Source organism: Halichoerus grypus, chromosome 10 (genome assembly GCF_964656455.1).
Source record: "Halichoerus grypus chromosome 10, mHalGry1.hap1.1, whole genome shotgun sequence".
NCBI classification, from domain to species: Eukaryota; Metazoa; Chordata; class Mammalia; order Carnivora; family Phocidae; genus Halichoerus; species Halichoerus grypus.
In genome coordinates, this window is record NC_135721.1 from 116,006,656 (window position 1) to 116,023,832 (window position 17,177).

At 51.6% G+C, this 17,177-nt stretch overlaps 1 protein-coding gene and 1 long non-coding RNA gene across 2 annotated transcripts; both read right to left on the minus strand.

Moving 5' to 3' along the window:
- Nucleotides 1-4,302: 4,302 nt before the first annotated feature.
- On the minus strand, nucleotides 4,303-16,474 carry LOC144379282 (fer-1-like protein 4). Its single transcript, XM_078057138.1, has 10 exons — nucleotides 16,211-16,474; nucleotides 13,982-14,102; nucleotides 13,427-13,527; nucleotides 7,204-7,356; nucleotides 6,241-6,397; nucleotides 5,983-6,100; nucleotides 5,423-5,557; nucleotides 5,123-5,297; nucleotides 4,565-4,672; nucleotides 4,303-4,459 (listed from the first exon to the last, which is right to left on the minus strand). The coding sequence occupies exons 7-10, from the start codon at nucleotides 5,443-5,445 to the stop codon at nucleotides 4,373-4,375; spliced, it is 393 nt and encodes a 130-aa protein (XP_077913264.1). The 5' UTR covers nucleotides 5,446-5,557; nucleotides 5,983-6,100; nucleotides 6,241-6,397; nucleotides 7,204-7,356; nucleotides 13,427-13,527; nucleotides 13,982-14,102; nucleotides 16,211-16,474; the 3' UTR covers nucleotides 4,303-4,372.
- A 78-nt stretch (nucleotides 16,475-16,552) lies between these two features.
- On the minus strand, nucleotides 16,553-17,177 carry LOC144379164 (uncharacterized). Its single transcript, XR_013441524.1, has 3 exons — nucleotides 17,083-17,177; nucleotides 16,918-17,002; nucleotides 16,553-16,682 (listed from the first exon to the last, which is right to left on the minus strand). It is a non-coding gene; the product is annotated as an uncharacterized LOC144379164 (long non-coding RNA).

The window sequence follows — 17,177 nt, forward strand, 5'->3', positions numbered from 1 at the left end:
GACTCAAAAGACTGGTGTAAATATCAAATGACATAATAGATATAAAACTACTTTGGAGCCTACAAAGCGCTAGCAAAAACATGTGGTGGTGGCGGTTGCTATTATATAAAGGACCAATGTTTAGTTTGGTAATATAGGTTTAGAGCCATAAAAATATGTATGTCCTTTATTTATTTTTTTAAGATTTATTATTATTATTTATTTGAGAGAGAGAGAGCATGAGAGGGGGGAGGGTCAGAGGGAGAAGCAGACTCCCCGCTGAGCAGGGAGCCCCATGCGGGACTCAGTGCTGGGACTCCAGGATCATGACCTGAGCCAAAGGCAGTCACTTAACCAAGTGAGCCACCCAGGCATCTTGTGTATGTCCTTTTTTTTTTTTTTTTAAAGATTTTATTTATTTATTTGACAGAGAGAGACACAGCGAGAGAGGGAACACAAGCAGGGGGAGTGGGAGAGGGAGAAGCAGGCTTCCCGCCGAGCAGGGAGCCCCACACAGGGCTCGATCCCAGGACCCTGGGATCATGACCTTAGCTGAAGGCAGACGCTTAACGACTGAGCCACCCAGGCGCCCCTGTGTATGTCCTTTAATACAGGAATTCTATATCTATAAGTGGATCCTAAGTGGGAGGGACAATAATTAAAATACTGTATTGTTAGATTTATTTTATATATGTGTGACAATTATCTCACAAAGGAGGAAGGAAAGAATGGCGCTATGATGGAGAAAAGTTTTACTGGAACGAAATTAGTATTAATCTGAAGTAGATTGTGAAAAATCAATCTGTATACTGCAATCCCTAGAGCAACTACTAAGTGAAAATCAACAAAGGAATTAAAGCAGTACACTAATAAATATCTATTTAATACAAAAGAAGGTGGTAAAGGAGGAACAAAAATATACATGAGACACATAGAAAACAAACAGCAAAATGGCAGATGTAAATCCAACCATGTCAATAATAACGTCAAACGTGACTTTGATGTGAAAACAAAGGCTAAAGAAATGTAGAAATAAATGAAGTTTCCTTTGCAGCCCATTAACAACTACTTAAGACAAGCAGAGTGACCTTCCTCCACACTCAACTAACTGCCTGGTTGCTAATCCTTTGCTAGAGGCAAAAGGCAACCTTAGACTGACATTAGCCTGACCTCCAGGATCCTGTAAATCTTCTTTAACATATAAAAATCCCTCGGGAAACGTCCTTTATCTCTACCTCCCAAGATATATGTTAGCCATCATCAAGCATATAGCCCACTGATACACACCTGAAGGATCTCATGACTGAAGTTGTTGGGTTTTTTTTAAGATTTTTTTTTTTGACAGAGAGAGACAGAGAGAGAGGGAACAAAAGCAGGGAGAGTGGGAGAGGGAGAAGCAGGCTTCCCGCGGAGCAGGGAGCCTGATGCGGGGCTTGATCCCAGGACCCTGGGACCATGACCTGAGCCGAAGGCAGACGCTTAACCGACTGAGCCACCCAGGCGCCCCATGACTGAGGTTGTTATTAAACAGTAATAAATGCCCTTTTCCTACAACAACTAGACCTTCAAATCCTGGAAACCTTGCTTCCGAATTCCTTCGAGATTTATGCTATCCCTAACCCCCTCCCAACTTGAAAGTCTATAATGGGGGCGCTGGGTGGCTCAGTCATTAAGCGTCTGCCTTCGGCTCAGGTCATGATCCCAGGGTCCTGGGATCCAGCCCCGCATCAGGCTCCCTGCTCCGCGGGAAGCCTGCTTCTCCCTCTCCCACTCCCCCTGCTTGTGTTCCCACTCTCACTATCTCTTTCTGTCAAATAGATAGATAAAATCTTTAAAAAAAAGGAAAGTCTATAATGGGCCACTCCTCGTGCCCCATTGCAGCTCTTCCTGCCCACAGGTCCTGTCCCCACGCTTTAATAAAACCACCCTTTTCACACTGATGACGTCTCAAGAATTCTTTCTTGACTGTTCACTCCAGGACCCCAACATTTCACATCAACTTTATTAAACACTGCACTCAAAAGGGAGAGATTGTTGGGGTACCTGGGTCGCTCAGTCAGTTAGGTGTCTGACTCTTGTTTTCAGGTCAGATCATCTCAGGGTTGTGAGATCCGCGAGGGGCTCTTCGCTCAGTGTGAAGTTTGTCTGAGATTCCCTCCCTCTCCTCTGCCCTTCCCCCCTCACCCCTCTTGGGCATGCCTGCACACTCTCTTTCTCTCAAATAATTTTTTTTTTTTAAAAGGCAGAGATTGTCAACTGGATTTTTTAAAAAAAGATTTTACTTATTTGAGAGAGCAAGAGAGAGAGAGCAAGAGAGAGAGTATGAGTTCAGGGGAGGGGCAGAGGGAGAGGGAGGAAACAGACTCCCTGCTGAGCAGTGAGCCAGACACTGCTCAATCCCAGGACCCTGGGATCATGATCTGACCCCAAGGCAGACGCTTAGCCGACTGAGCCATCCAGGTGCCCCAGATTATTTTTTTAAATAGATGCAACTAGGGGCGCCTAGGTGGCTCAGTCGTTAAGCGTCTGCCTTCAGCTTGGGTCATGATTCCAGGGTCCTGGGATCGAGCCCTACATCGGGCTCCCTGCTCAGCGGAAGGCCTGCTTCTCCCTCTCCCACTCCCCCTGCCTGTATTCCCTCTCTCGCTGTCTCTCTGTCAAATAAATAAATAAAATCTTTATTTAAAAAAAGACGCAACTACTGGAACACCTGGGTAGCTCAGCCTGTTAAGTATCTGACTCTTGATTTCATTTCGGCTCAGGTCATGATCTCAGGGTCGTGGGATCAAGCCCAACATCAGACTCCATGCTCAGTGCTGAGTCTGCCTGAGATTCTCTCTCTCCCTCTGCCTGCCACGCTTTCTCTCTCTCAAATAAATAAATCTTTAAAAAAAAGATGCAACTACCTAATGTCTAAGAGACACTCTTTAGAAAGACACATAATATAGGTTGAAAGGAAAAGAATGAGGAAAGATATGTGATGCAAACAGTAACCATAGCGAGCTGGAGTGGCTATACTATCAGGCAAAATAGACTTTTAAGACACAAAATTTACTGGAGGCAAAAAGGGACATTTTATAATGATAAACATCAATTCATAGGAAGTTATAACAATTGTAAGCATATATGCACCTAACAACAGAACCTCAAAATATAAGAAGTAAACTGCAACAAAATTAAAGGGAGGGAAAACAAGTTAACAATAATAGTTGGAGATTTCAATAGCATATTCTCAACAATGGACGGAACTAGTCAGAAAATCCCCAGGAAGGCTTTCTTTAAGGCTTACATAATGTTATCAACCCAGCTTGACCGGACATCTGTAGAGCACTCTACCCAACAACGGAAGAATGCTCAGGCATTCTTTTCAAGTGCACAAACGGAGAGAGGGATATTCCTCCCTTTGCATGACGAGATGGGAAATGAAACACTCCCTAGAAGTTCAGTGAGCAAACTGCTTTCAGCTTCACCCGCTTACAAGCACAATCAAGTTTTCAAACTGAAAACTCCTGCATGTGAAACAGAGTCAAGAAACTGTTAAGGTTTTTGTTGTTTTTGTTCTTTGTTTGTTTGTTCTTGTGGGGTTTTACCCCATTGCAGTCTGGACAACACTTTGTCCCTGTCCCCCAGGCACAGCATTCTTCAGTGTACAAACCCTTTCACCGAGATCCTTTCCCTCACTGGCTCCTCATAGCACTCCTGTAAGGAGGCATTTGGTGTATCACCTTCAATCTTTCTTTCTTTTGTACCTGTTACTCCTTTAAACAAACAAACAAACAACACTAAAACTCAACTAAGACAAGTGATCTGACAAGCTCCGACATGGCATTGTCAGAATTTGAGTCCAAAGTCCACACTATAAGAATTACAAAATACACAAAGCATGAATTTTTCTTCTTAGCCCCTGGTGTCTCAGAGACTAGATAGATTCCTTTTGACTTATACTTCATGACACTTACCTAACCCACTCATTCAACAGAGCCAAGAGAGCACCACCAGTTCATGGATTAATCCAGAGATTAGCAAACTATAGCCTGCAAGCCAAATCTGGCCCACTGCCTGTTTTTGTAAATAAAGTTTTATTGGAACACAGTCATACTTATTCATTTACTTGCTGTCTGTGTCTGTTTTCATGCTACTAAGTCAGAGGTGAGTAATTGCAACTGCGACTGTATGGCCTAAAATATTTACTATCTGGCTTTTTATAGAAAGTTTGTTGATCCCTTGATTAATCTAAGATAACTGGCTGGGAATTCACCATCCCACTGCCCTTTCACTTCTTAGTCCAGCATTTCCTGCTCCCAGCCCACGTCCTCACCACGGTCAGATGCCTGACGAGTTCAGTGAAATTGGGGTTCTCGTGGTAACTGGCCAGGACCTCTGACTCCACACGTCACCCAGCCACCTCCGGCGCAACCTGGGGCTGCTCCACCTCAAACAGATGCACACGGCCAAGGCCTCTCAGACCCCAGAACAGCACCTGGGGTCAGGAAGCGAGAAATTCAGCAGCCTGCATCTGACAGAGGGCACCCAGATGTGCGTGTGGCGGGGGTGGGGGGGGAAAAGTGAGTGTGCCCAGCAATACCTCAACACGGAACTCCCTGAGCACTGGACGCACATCAGGTGGCAGGGACAGGCGTCCAGACAGGTGCTCAACCAGTGGTGTCAGGTCTACATCACTTAGCACTGAGGGCTGCAGGGGGCAAGAGATCAGAGATCAAGGAGGAAGCAGCCAAAGGAGGGAGATCTGGGCTCAGGGAGGGGACATTGAGAGCTGCCAGTGAAATCTCAATCCAGAGGAACTGGGCAAGGCTGGATGGGCAGGAAGGGAGCATCCCAGGAAACAGCCAGGTACAGGAAGGGAGGGTGGGCATCTGAGGCACAAGGATCCACCTGCAGTCTCGGGTCTCTAGGGCTGGAAACCTGGCAAGGTGAACCTACAGTGTGTCTGCTTCTAATGTTCCCTGAAGTCAGGAGGTCCAGTGAGGTGACCCCAGGACAGATTTGCAGCCTGCATTCTCTAGGGGCAAAGTACTTGGAGGGGTAACCCCAGGATATGTTCCATAGTCTCTGGAGCTGGACCACCTGAAAGAATAACAAGAGGAGTCCACAGCCTGTGCCGGCTAAGGCAGGGTACTCTGACCTCGAGCCGGCCGCTGTAGTCCAGTTCAATGAGTTCAAAGGTGGCGATGAGCTCTCCGGCTGCCCTGGGCCCCTTCCTTAGGGGGAAGAACTGCAGCTCAGGGCGTTGGTAAGGGTCCTCCATCAGCTTTACCCTTGGGGCAGCCAGTGACCTGCCCAGGAACACAGGGGGGGCCCTGTGGAGAGCAGGACAGTGAAGACAAAAGTAGAAGACACTCAGGAGCCGGGGGAGGGGGGCATCAAGATGAGGAGTGGGGGCACTCAGGGGTGGAAACACAGGTGGGGCCCAGGCCACACTCACAAACTTATTGTGGTCAAAGACATTGACGAGCACTAACGGAGGCTCCTCCCGCAGATGCTCCCTCCTCCCATCTATGATCAACTGATCAAACACCAAGAGCTCATCCCGCAGGGGGCTCAGCGTCTGCTCCAGGACCTTGGGGGCCATGCAGAGAGTGAGTCAAAGGCAGGCATCCAAAGAATCTCCCAACATACATCCCAGGTGAGCATTCTTGCCCTGAAGTAATACTTTAAGCAGCTGTTTATCACAAAAGGAGGGAAAGTGTGATAAAGATGAGAGTGCCCTTCAGACTGGGGTTAGAGCCTGCCCTCCCAGCCTGGTCCCCCTAACTGTAATCTGCCGCCCTTGGGGCGAGTTCTACAGTCAACCCCAGAAAACAATTCCTCACCCTGAAGGCCCTCCAGTTTTATACGACCCCCTAAATCAGGGCAGTCCAAACCAGTATCCTGTCCTGAAAATCCAGGGCAGGAAGAGAGACTTAGGGCCTGAGGAAATGCTCAGCCTTTACCCCACATTGTCTCCCGGAGCCCCCCCAACCCACATCCCAGTTCAGCCCTCACCCGTGTGGTCTGGCACTGGGTAGAGATGAGGACTCGAGCAAAGGGGTCTGAAAGCCGACTGTCATCTGCTGCCAACACCCCTCGGGCCTGGTACAAGTGAGCTCGGAGCTGGAAGTAGCTGAAGTCGGGTGGGGAAAAGACAAAGATGTTTGCTCAGGGGACCACTGGAGTCCCTGACCCCAGACCCCTCCCCACTGCCCCCAGCTGGGCATCTAGCCTCACACCTCGGGCAAATATCGAGCTGGGCCCTGTACTCACCATCCCGGTACAGGTGGTGTGGCAGCCCCTCGGAGGGCTCGGGCAGCAGGTCCCCGGGGGAGCTCTGAGGTGCAGCCTTGGCTTGCTTACCCAGCCCCAGCCACAGAAGGAGCTCCAGCTTGGCACAGACCTCACCAGGAGCTGCCCCAGGTGCCTACTGTAGGGAGGTGGCATGTTAGCGTCTGCCTCTTATTACCCCAGCTAGACCAGCCCCTGCTCCCCCAGGCCATGCCCATACTCTCTGTATCGATAGATCATTCCCCGATGCCAAATCCAAAGAGTACTCCCTGTACCCTACTCTTTCATCCCACTTCCTGCCCTCCATCCAGTACCCCATTACCCTGAACACTCCCATTCCCTAGTCTTCCTGCTCCAACACCGTCACTTCCTATACCAAACCCCACACCCCCAAACTGTGCACTCCCACACCCCACACTTACCTCCTCGGTCCCCTCCGTCCCAATACATTTAGATTCCCTGTCCCCTACCCCAACAGTCGTCACAGCTCCTCAGCACTAGGGACCCCTGTTGGCATCTATTCCAGGGACACCTCAATTAGAAACATTTTGCCCCAAACCAGCTGTACTTATAAGGAACTGACTAGTCACTCTCCCATCTTCACTACCTGCCCATCTGTCGGAGCCCAGGCAGCCAAATGGCCAGTGTAGGCTCAGAGCTCTCAAAACTTGGTGTTTATCTCACATCAAAGTGGACCTAGGTAAAGGCACAACCTCTTTTGGCTTTTGGGATAACTGAAAAGGTATACTTTTAAAAATTAAAATAAAACATTTTTTAACTTTAAAAAAGTTCTTTTAATTGAAAAAAATTTTAAATAAAGTTTTTTCACTAAAAAAAGACTTTGGGGACCCCTTGTTGGGAACCACAGGCCTCTACCCTGTGCCCCTCACTTCCACCCTCAGAGCCTCACCCCACTCCAGTCTCCAGCAACCCACACCCCCTCACTGTGAGCAGTAGACTCTGGATCTTCCCACAGTCCCGGCCCCGTTCCTCCTCAACCACAGAGAACAGCACATCCTGGGCAGGGATCCGGGCCCAGGCCACGAGGCGCCGCCCACTGAGCATCCAGACCAGCACATCTGGGAAAGGTGGCTGGGGCTGCGGGCAGAGAACGGGGTCATGGAGAGAGCTGAGACCACCTGCTCCCATAGCTTCCACTGGACAGATGGACAAAATACCCAACATAGCCCTGACACAGACCCGTAAACCCCAGATCCATGTGGCCATCTGCCTCCTAGACATCTCTCCCCTGGATGCCCCACAGGCAACCTCAAAGTCCAACCTGACTTCTTTGTGTGTGTGTGTGTGTGTCTGTGTGTGTGTGTGTGTGTGTGTGTGATAAAATATGGGTAGCATAAAATTTACCACTGGAACCATTTTTAAGTGTACAGTTCAGTAGTAATTGTTGTGCATCAATCACTGTTGGGCAACCATCACCACCAGGGTATTCAGGGTAGGGAAATGGTGGCCCGGTGTTACCTCCTGGCCCAGGAAGCACAGTTTTGCCAAGAGCTTCTTGGCCAGTGCCACCTTCTCTTACACATTGCCCTGTCTCAGACCCCGTAGAAGCCTCAGTCCTTGCTTTGCCAACAGGTTCTGGAAGGGCATGAAGAAAACATGAGTGGCGGGCCCCAGCTAGGTGCCCCAGGTCCCCCTTCCCCAGACCATACCAGGCTATGCACCAGCAGTTTCCCTCGGCAGCGCTCCAGGGCGTTGGGCCAGGTCATTGTCCTGCGCTCAGCACTGTGGCAGAACTGTTTGCAGCGAGCAGGGGCAGGCATGGCAGGTGGGAGTCAAAGGAGGGAACGCGGACCCTTGGGGGCCACCTCCCTCAGAGCAGGCCTCCCACCCACAGACTTCCTCACAGCCCCTCTCTCTCACATTCCTAAGCCAACCATGGCTTCTGTATGTGGACCACTCCCCAGTTCAGAGGCCAGCCTCCCCTTGGAGCCCCAGAATGCACTAGTAGGTAACTATCTACTGCCTGGCTACTCAAGGCTGGCCCAGGACCAACAGCATTACAACCACCTGGTTAGAAACACAGCACCAGCCCCACCCAGACCTGCTGCTAGAACCTGCATGCTTACTCCCTGGCGGATTCCAACGCACACTAAAGGCTCAGATGGGCTGTGCCTGACAGTCCCCAAATTGACCAGTGGTAGCTCAAACCAAGTGCACGATTTCCAATTACCCCCCCCCAAAAACCCTGTTTTACTTCAAAACTTCAGAGAAACCCTTCACTGCTTTCTTTCACTCACATTCCACATCAATCCACTGGCATATTATTTAGGCTCTACCTTCAAAATATGTTCAGCATCTGACCACTTTTCTCCTTTCCTAGCACCGCCCAAGTCCAAGCCACCATCATTTCCCACCTAGGACTACTGCAACAGCCTCCTAGCTGTTCTTCCCATGTCTGCTGGCCACTCTTCCCCCCGCCCCCACGCCCGAATAGTCTCAATACAGCATCCAGAGTGATCTTGTCAACACTTTTCCAGACTATTTCACTCCTCTGCAGAGGTTTCTCATCTCAGAGTAAACAACAGAATTCTTCAAAAGGCCCTACATAATCAGGCTCCCTTGACCTCCCTGTCCTCATCAAATACTACTCTCCCCTCATACACAACCCAACCGTCACACAGGCTGTTCTGCTCCTCCAGGAATACACCCAGCCCATCACCACCTCCAGGCCTTTGTATTAGCTGCTCCCTCTGCTAGAATGTTTGGCCCCTGGATCTTTGCATGGCTCACTTCCTGTCTCCATTCAGGCCTCTCCTCAAATGTTACCTCCTCTTAGACCGTTCCTGATCATCCCATCTAAACAGCCCCGGCCGGGGCGCCTGGGTGGCTCAGTTGGTAAAGCGACTGCCTTCGGCTCAGGTCATGATCCTGGAGTCCCTGGATCGAGTCCCGCATCGGGCTCCCTGCTCGGCGGGGAGTCTGCTTCTCCCTCTGACCCTAACCCCTCTCATGCTCTCTGTCTCTCATTCTCTCTCTCTCAAATAAATAAATAAAATCTTTAAAAATAAATAAATAAATAAACAGCCCCGGCCACTTTCTCTATCCTCATAGTCTGCTTTATTTGTCTCTCCAAATAAAAGGTAATAGAAAGTCCCTAGGGCAGGGACTTCATTCTGATTACCACTGGACCCTCAGGCCCTGGCACCTAATTGATGCTGAAAAAATATTTCCTGGGTAAAGTAAAATGATTTTTTTTAATTTTTTTATTGTTATGTTAATCCCCATACATTACATCATTAGTTTTAGATTTAGTGTTCCATGATTCATTGTTTGTGCATAACACCCAGTGCTCCATGCAGAACGTGCCCTCCTCAATACCCATCACCAGGCTAACCCATCCTCCCAACCCCCTCCCCTCTAGAACCCTCAGTTTGTTTTTCAGAGTCCATCGTCTCTCATGGTTCTTCTCCCCCTCCGATTTCCCCCCCTTCATTCTTCCCCTCCTGCTACATTCTTCTTCTTCTTTTTTTCTTTCTTAACATATATTGCATTATTTGTTTCAGAGGTACAGATCTGAGATTCAACAGTCTTGCACAATTCACAGCGCTTACCAGAACACATACCCTCCCCAGTGTCCATCACCCAGTCACCCCATCCCTCCCACCCCACCCCCCACTCCAGCAACCCTCAGTTTGTTTCCTGAGATTAAGAATTCCTCATATCAGTGAGGTCATATGATACATGTCTTTCTCTGTTTGACTTATTTCGCTCAGCATAATACCCTCCAGTTCCATCCACGTCGTTGCAAATGGTAAGATCTTATTCCTTTTGATGGCTGCATAATATTCCATTGTATATATATACCACATCTTCTTTATCCATTCATCTGTTGATGGACATCTTGGCTCTTTCCACAGTTTGGCTATTGTGGACATTGCTGCTATAAACATCGGGGTGCACGTAGCCTTTCGGGTCCCTACTTTTGTATCTTTGGGGTAAATACCCAGTAGTGCAATTGCTGGATCATATGGTAGCTCTATTTTCAACTTTTTGAGGAACCTCCATACTGTTTTCCAGAGTGGCTGCACCAGCTTGCATTCCCACCAACAGTGTAGGAGGGTTCCCCTTTCTCCGCATCCCCGCCAACATCTGTCATTTCCTGACTTGTTAATTTTAGCCATTCTGACTGGTGTGAGGTGGTATCTCATTGAGGTTTTGATTTGGATTTCCCTGATGCCGAGCGATATTGAACACTTTTTCATGTGTCTGTTGGCCAGTAAAATGATTTTTTTAAAGATTTTATTTATTTATTTGAGAGGGAGAGAGCACAAGTAGAGGGGAGGGGCAGAGGGAGAGGGAGAAACTGACTCCCTGTGGAGCAGGGAACCCGATATGGGGCTCGATCTCAGGACCCCGGGATCATGACCTGAGTCAAAGGCAGACACTTAATGGACTGAGCCACCCAGGCACCCCAAATGATTTTTGAGACATAATATTTGGGGCCCTTTATGACCCATGATGATTTCTTAAGTTTTTATTATGGAAATTTTCAAAAATATATAAAATAAATAACTCCAAGGATTTTTCACCTAATACTGCTCCCAGAGCTTACACTTTTAGCTTACTAATGCTCTTTGCTCCCAAGACTTCCATTGGTAGAAATAATCAACAAAATAAACCTTGAGTCAAATCTTACCTTTTTTTTTTAAAGATTTTATTTATTTATTTGAGAGAGAGAGAATGAGAGACAGAGAGCACGAGAGGGAAGAGGGTCAGAGGGAGAAGCTGACCCCCGCTGAGTAGGGAGCCCGATGTGGGACTCGATCCCGGGACTCCAGGATCAAGACCTGAGCCGAAGGCAGTAGCTTAACCAACTGAGCCACCCAGGCACCCTGAGTCAAATCTTCTTGATAAGATTTAGATCCGTAAGATTGGATTCATGGAAATTGGATCTGATAGAAATAATAGCCACAAAAGAAAACCACACTGGCCAAAGCTATAAATAGTGAAATATGATATGGACAAATCTTTCATTGAAATTTCCTTGCCAAAGAATAATTTCAGTAATAAAATAATTTTAGTAAAGTGAAAATAGAAACAGTGTAATCGCACTGTATAGAAAATCAAGCAAGGAATTAAACTGGATTAAGGGTGGTTACTCTTTGGGAGATGTAAAGAATGTAGACAGAGAAAAGATACAGTGAAGCCCTGGGACATAATCACACAAACATTTGCAATATGTACAGTACAAGAAGAGAGAGGGAGCCAGCAAAAGAGAAGGAATGGCAAGGGAAGCAGAAGGAAAACCAGGGGCATGGAAGCCAACAGCAGAGTCTTTCAAGAGGAGGGTGGGGTCAACTGCGTCCACTGACACTGAGCAGAAAAGTGTCCACCTACAACCCACCTACAACCAGGCCCTTGACTGAGTCCTCCTTTCACCCTACCTCTGCATGCTGGAGCTCTCCAGGTCCTCAGATCTCTTTTTTCTCTGCTCCCTAGGTAATCTTATCCAGTTCCATCTATGTGTTGAAAGTCTCCCCAGAACTCAACTCATACAGCTCGCTGCCTAGCAGACATGTCTGCTTCTAAGCCTAATAGACATCTCAAAGTTAACATACCCCAAAATGAGCTTCTGATATTCCCTTTGTTCCCATCAGACTTTCTCCCTCTTGTTTTCCATCACTCAGTAAATAGCACCATCTATATAGTTGTGCAAGCCAAGATCTTGAGAGTCATTCATGACTCTGCACATTTTCCTCATCCCCTATACTTTCCATTCACAAGTCCTGAGGTGTCCAAAGTTCAAATTGCTCTTGAATCCATTCATGTCACTTTATGTCCACTGCAACCACCCTAGATTCATCATTATTGGTCACCTGGATTATCACAATGCCCTCTTTAGTAATCTCTTTGCTTCCTCTCTTATATCATCCCTCTGCCACCGACGCTTTTTAAGGATAAGTTAGAGCATATCCCTTCTCTTTTCAAAACCGTCAGTGGCTCCTGATCTAACTCAGAGAAGCCAAGGTCATTACAATGGCCAATGAGGCTTCCACATGCCTCTCCCCACCATCATCTTCCTTTCCCCCCCACACACCCTGCAGCCTCATCTACTCTGCTCACTCTGCTGCAGTCACACTGTTCCCTTCCTTCTCCTCAAACACACCCAGCATGTTTCACCACAGTGCCTTTGCTCATGCTGTCCCTTCTGCCTGGAACACCCTTACAGATACAGCTTGCGCCTTCAGTTTCTTCATGTCAACTTCACAATGGCCTCTCCTCGCCACCCTTTCTAAAATTGCAACACCTCTCTCTAATATTTCCTAGCTTTGTTTTCTCCCTAACACTATCCTTATCATAATTCTTATATGTCTTCCTTGCTGTTTACATGTTTCTTATCTGTTTGCATCCAACTCCCACCCTATCCCCCACCAGAATATAAATTTCAGGATTTTTTGTCGGCAAGAATGCTTTTTCACTGTTATTCCTGTACCTAAAACAGTGTCTGGCATGGTAAGTGCCATAAATATTTATTGAATAAATGGATTAATAAATCTTTTGAGAAGAGGATCAGAAAAACACTCAAGTACCTGGAGCAGGTTATAGAATTCAAGGCAGTGAAGGTCAAAGATGGAAGTCACTAGAACAAGTACATGTGGTTACAGTAATGACCTGGTAACTGGGGACCAGTTGATGCTGCAGGAGAGAAAGTGGACAACTGCAGAGCTAATTCCTCCAGTAGGTGAGAGATGAAATCAAGATCACAGCCATGGCTATGGGAGCAGGGACCCTTCCTCTGCTGTAGCAGGAGGGAGAGTGAGCAGATGGATGCAGAGCTGGCAAGGCAGTAGACTGGATGGAGGAAGACGAGGCTCCTATTTTCTCCATGAAGAAGGAGGGGAAGTCAGTAGCTGGAACAAGTGTGGAGAAAAGAAGCAAGGGAGATTCTGAGGGGAGGGCGGGTAAGGGAGCTTAGGTCTCTAGGAGAGGGAGAAAGGGAGCCTACTGGAGGGCAGTGGCCTAACCCCCAATAATTTCCATCAAGTTCCCTTGATATAGATAATCATCTCCTTCTCATTCTTCTGTAAAAGTGCTGAGCAAACGCAGCTTCCAGCCGCCCTTGGCTCCAAACAGCCACCGCGAGCCTCCCTGACCCTGGTATTTGGCGCGGTGACCCGCCGCAGTGAGGCGGAGGCCCCCAGCTCACCTGCTCCCCGCTACCAGCTCTTCCAGCGCCTGTTTCAGCCGTGCGTAGGCGCCAGGCCCCGGCCTGCGCTGCAGAATCTCAACCTCCTGCAGCCCCTGGTCCTGCGCGCAACAGGGCCGAGGGTCAGAGTCACGAGTCCGACCTCTTTTAGAACACCCCCCCCACCCCCACCCCCCACCCCCCCCAGAGCCCGGCCCACTCACGGCCGCACCTCTGGGCCCTTTGCTTCTTTAGCCTCACCCTGTTCGTGGTTCCTTTTTTCTAGCTTCTGCTGGCTCCACGTCTGGGGGGCTGGACCCCCAGTAGCTTTACCCACGTCCTTCGCCCGGCCCCTTCCTGGGTGTAGCAGCCCTGAAGCCCTGTCTTCCCACAATTTGTGGCCTTCTCAGTTCGCCCAGAGCTGTCCTCTTTGGCTCTCCAGCCTTGCACCTGCGAGGTGCTGGCTCCCCCGTGCTCTACCTATTAGCCTCGCCCCAGAGCTCCCTTCAAAGGCCGCCGTCTTCCCGACACCCCTACGTGCTGGCCTCTCCCTGTGGGCGCCCGCCTCGCCCTCACCAGCCTCTCGGCCACTTTCCGCACGCAGTTAGTGCTCTGCGGGCGCCCCGTGTGATCCTCCCAGCGGCTCCACACGCGCACGCACGGCTTGCGGTGACGCAGGGGCACGCACAAGTAGGGCCTGCGCGGGGCAGAGGAGAGCAGAGGGGGCGAGGGGCAGTCGTGGGCCGCTGGGGACCTCCCAACGCCCTCCTTCCAGCCACCAGGAACACTCACCCGTTGCCGTCCATGGGCTCAGGCCGCTGGGCAGGGGTCCCTAGCTCCTCCTCCTCCACTGGCCCGACTCCCACGTCTGTCTCCAGCAGAGGCTGTGCTTCCACGCCCTCCGCTCCCTCCCCGGCCCTGGACCCTCGGCCCAGTTGCTCCTCCCAGCGGCCTGCGGGGCCTGCCAGAGCAGCAAGGGTCAGAGGGCACCAGGCTGAGGGGCTGACCCCTCCTTCACACCTCCTCTGCCTCAAAAAAATTCAGAACCCACCCCTTACTGAGGGCCAACTGTCCCTTCCAGGGGCCTAAGTCCGGAACAAGAGTCACCATCCTCAAACCCGTGACCCTCAGGGGTCCAGCTAGGGCACACGCCAATGGAGATCTCGAAGCTGATGGGCTGGGAAGCCAAGGCAAGGTCAATCATGGTGGCCTCGAAAAGCACACCGAAGAGCAGGAAATCTTGCAAGGGCGCCAGGGCATTCTGAGGAAGGAGGGTCAGTCTGCAATCAGTCCCCACCTACCCAGGTTGCGCCCTGGACTTTGCTTGGCCACAATGCCCACCGAAAGATATGGCAACCAAGGCCTAGATAGGTCACTACAAGTATCCGCTGACTGGTCAGCCCCCTCCCCACATATGTATATTCACAAGAGCACATGTATACACACACTTTATCCAGACCCCAAAATTCAGACTCCACTTCCTGCATTAAATGCCTGGGGGCCAGTTACACACCCCAGAGCTGAGAGTGACCCTGTGGCTTTGCTAAAGCCCAGCCCCCACCTCTGGCAGAGGCAGCAACTCCTCCACCTCCACCTCCATGGCACTAGGAATCTCAGGACCATCTCCACTGGAGCTGGCATCCAGGTGCTGTGGGATCCCCGCTGGGGTCTGGCCCCCACATGGCTTTCTTCTTCTTTTTCATGAGCCGGGACAATCTGGGTCCCTGTGGGGCCTGGGGAGGCTCAGGTTCAGCTCTCCCTTCGGACACTTCCATGGACACGGCCACCAGCAGGCGGCCACGGAACCAAATGCCTTGGCCAAGGCCTTCATTGAGACTTTGAAGACCATCCCGGAGCCCCCCGCTGGGGGGAGATCCACAGAGAGGCACCCATGCTGGGCCGAAGGTGGGGTTAAACCCCGCTGTGGGGGACAAGAACAGCGTTTTGGAGGGGAGCATGGGGCAGACGGGTACCAGGTCAGTCTATGCAGCACACCCTTATCTCCTGCAAATCCAAGGGGGCGGGGAGTCGCATTGGGCCTTGGCGGCTCCCAGAGGGAAGTTTGCGAACAGCTGCGGACCGACAGCTCGGACCAAGACCCGAGAGCCACTTCTAAACCAGTCCAGCTCCCAAAGGCACTAGGGACAAAGGAGCTGTGGCTCTGGGGCCGGAGCCAGCGCCGTGGGGGTGGAGTCACGATTGGGCCGGAGCCGCGGGTGATCCCTTGAGGGTCTGGGTAAACCGATGATGTATGTGACTGGGATTGCTCCTGTACGTGTACTTCTGTAGGGAGAGCACAGCTGGCGTGGTGACTGGAGAGGCAGCTTTCCTAAGGCTTTTGTCACCAGAGGCAACCCGAGGGCGGGGTTTGTAGTCTGGGGGCAACAGGTGAGGCTCCGAAGGGAGGGGCCGGCTTGGAGCACAGGTTACCGGGCGTGGCCCGAACTCTAAGCGGAGCGGGGTCTCCGGGGTGGCGTTTGCCGTCGGGCGCGGGACCCAGGGCAGGCCGGGCCAGGCGGAGGCAGCAGGCGCTGGCTAAATGCGCTCACCCGCGCGGCCCGGGTGTGAGATCTGCCTCAGGTCCAGCACGCGCGTGGCGACGGCCGCATCGACCAGGGGCGCGTCGTCCCTCAGCTGCAGACGGAGTCCGCGCGTCGGCGGCGGGAAGAGCTCCACGAAACTCAGCTGCTCGTTCCACTCGGGCGCCGCCGCCTCGCCGCGCACGGACGTCTCGCCCTGAGGGCCGCGGCGAAGGCCGGCGGAGAGGGGTCAGCGCGGGACCAGGGCCCGACGGGAGGGACTTACCTGCTGCCCCACGAAAGACACGCGCACGTAGGGGTCCATGAGGACGCGCTGGTCCTGCAGGGCGCGGGCCGGACTCCGCAGCAGCCCCGGGCGCAGCGCCCGCAGCCCCTCTGCGCGCTCCACGCGCACGCGCAGCCGCGCCCACGGCCTCTGGGCCGGCACCCGGCGCGGCAGGAGCAGGTTCTAGGGGAGCCGGACGCTGAGGCCGGGCGGTGCCGCCGTCTCGGCCCCTCCCCCTCTCTGCCTCCCGGAGGCCACGCCCGGTCCTCCTTTCCCCCCTCCCCCTCCCCACCCGCCCTCACCCCAGCTCACTTCTCGATGTCCGAACTGTGCCCGGGGCCCGGGGCTGGCAGCGGAGTGGGCAGGTCCCCGCGCGCCCGCACGGACAAAGTGACCTTGACGAAGCCTTTGGTCCCGGCACGGGTGTCCCGGGGATCGTGCAGCGGAGCCCATTTCTGGTAGAAGTGGTCATCTGGGGGCGGAGGGGCGAGCCACGGGTCAGGGGAGACCCGCGGGCTGCACGGGGCAGTCGTGGGGCTGCGCTGACCCGGGTTCATGTCCGACTCGGTAGGGAGGAGCGGGAGTGCCTGGAGGTCAGCCTTAGGAAGAGGCTTCTGTCTCCGAAGTTAGTATCTAGGGATCAGGGCCCAGAGGGTCAATTTCCCCTGTCGGTGCAGATGAGTCTAAAGGAGGGGAGGGTTCGGTACCTGGCTGGTCGAAGATAATGCCCAAGTCCATCCTGAAGGTGCCTATCTGGGAGGCCATGAAGGGGATGGTCTGCGAATGGAAAGCCTGGGGGAAGGTGGGGTTAGTTCTGGAACTTCGGCATCCCCCTTTCTCTGGCGGATACCTCTTATTCCTACCCGCCTCACCGTGATCTCCAGCAGCAAGTCTTGGAGGTGAAGCCGGGTCTCATGAAATTCGAACAAGAAGTACTAGGTTGAAGTGGGGTAACAAGAGAGGTGAG

Coding starts and splice junctions, on each gene's coding strand:
- LOC144379282 (XM_078057138.1), bottom strand. CDS start 5,445: ATGTCTTTGACCACAATAAGTTT. Junction 5,298..5,422: donor TCTTTGACCACAATAAGTTT/GTGAGTGTGGCC, acceptor TGCTCTCCACAG/GGCCCCCCCTGTGTTCCTGG. Junction 4,460..4,564: donor TCAGGGAGTTCCGTGTTGAG/GTATTGCTGGGC, acceptor TCCTGACCCCAG/GTGCTGTTCTGGGGTCTGAG.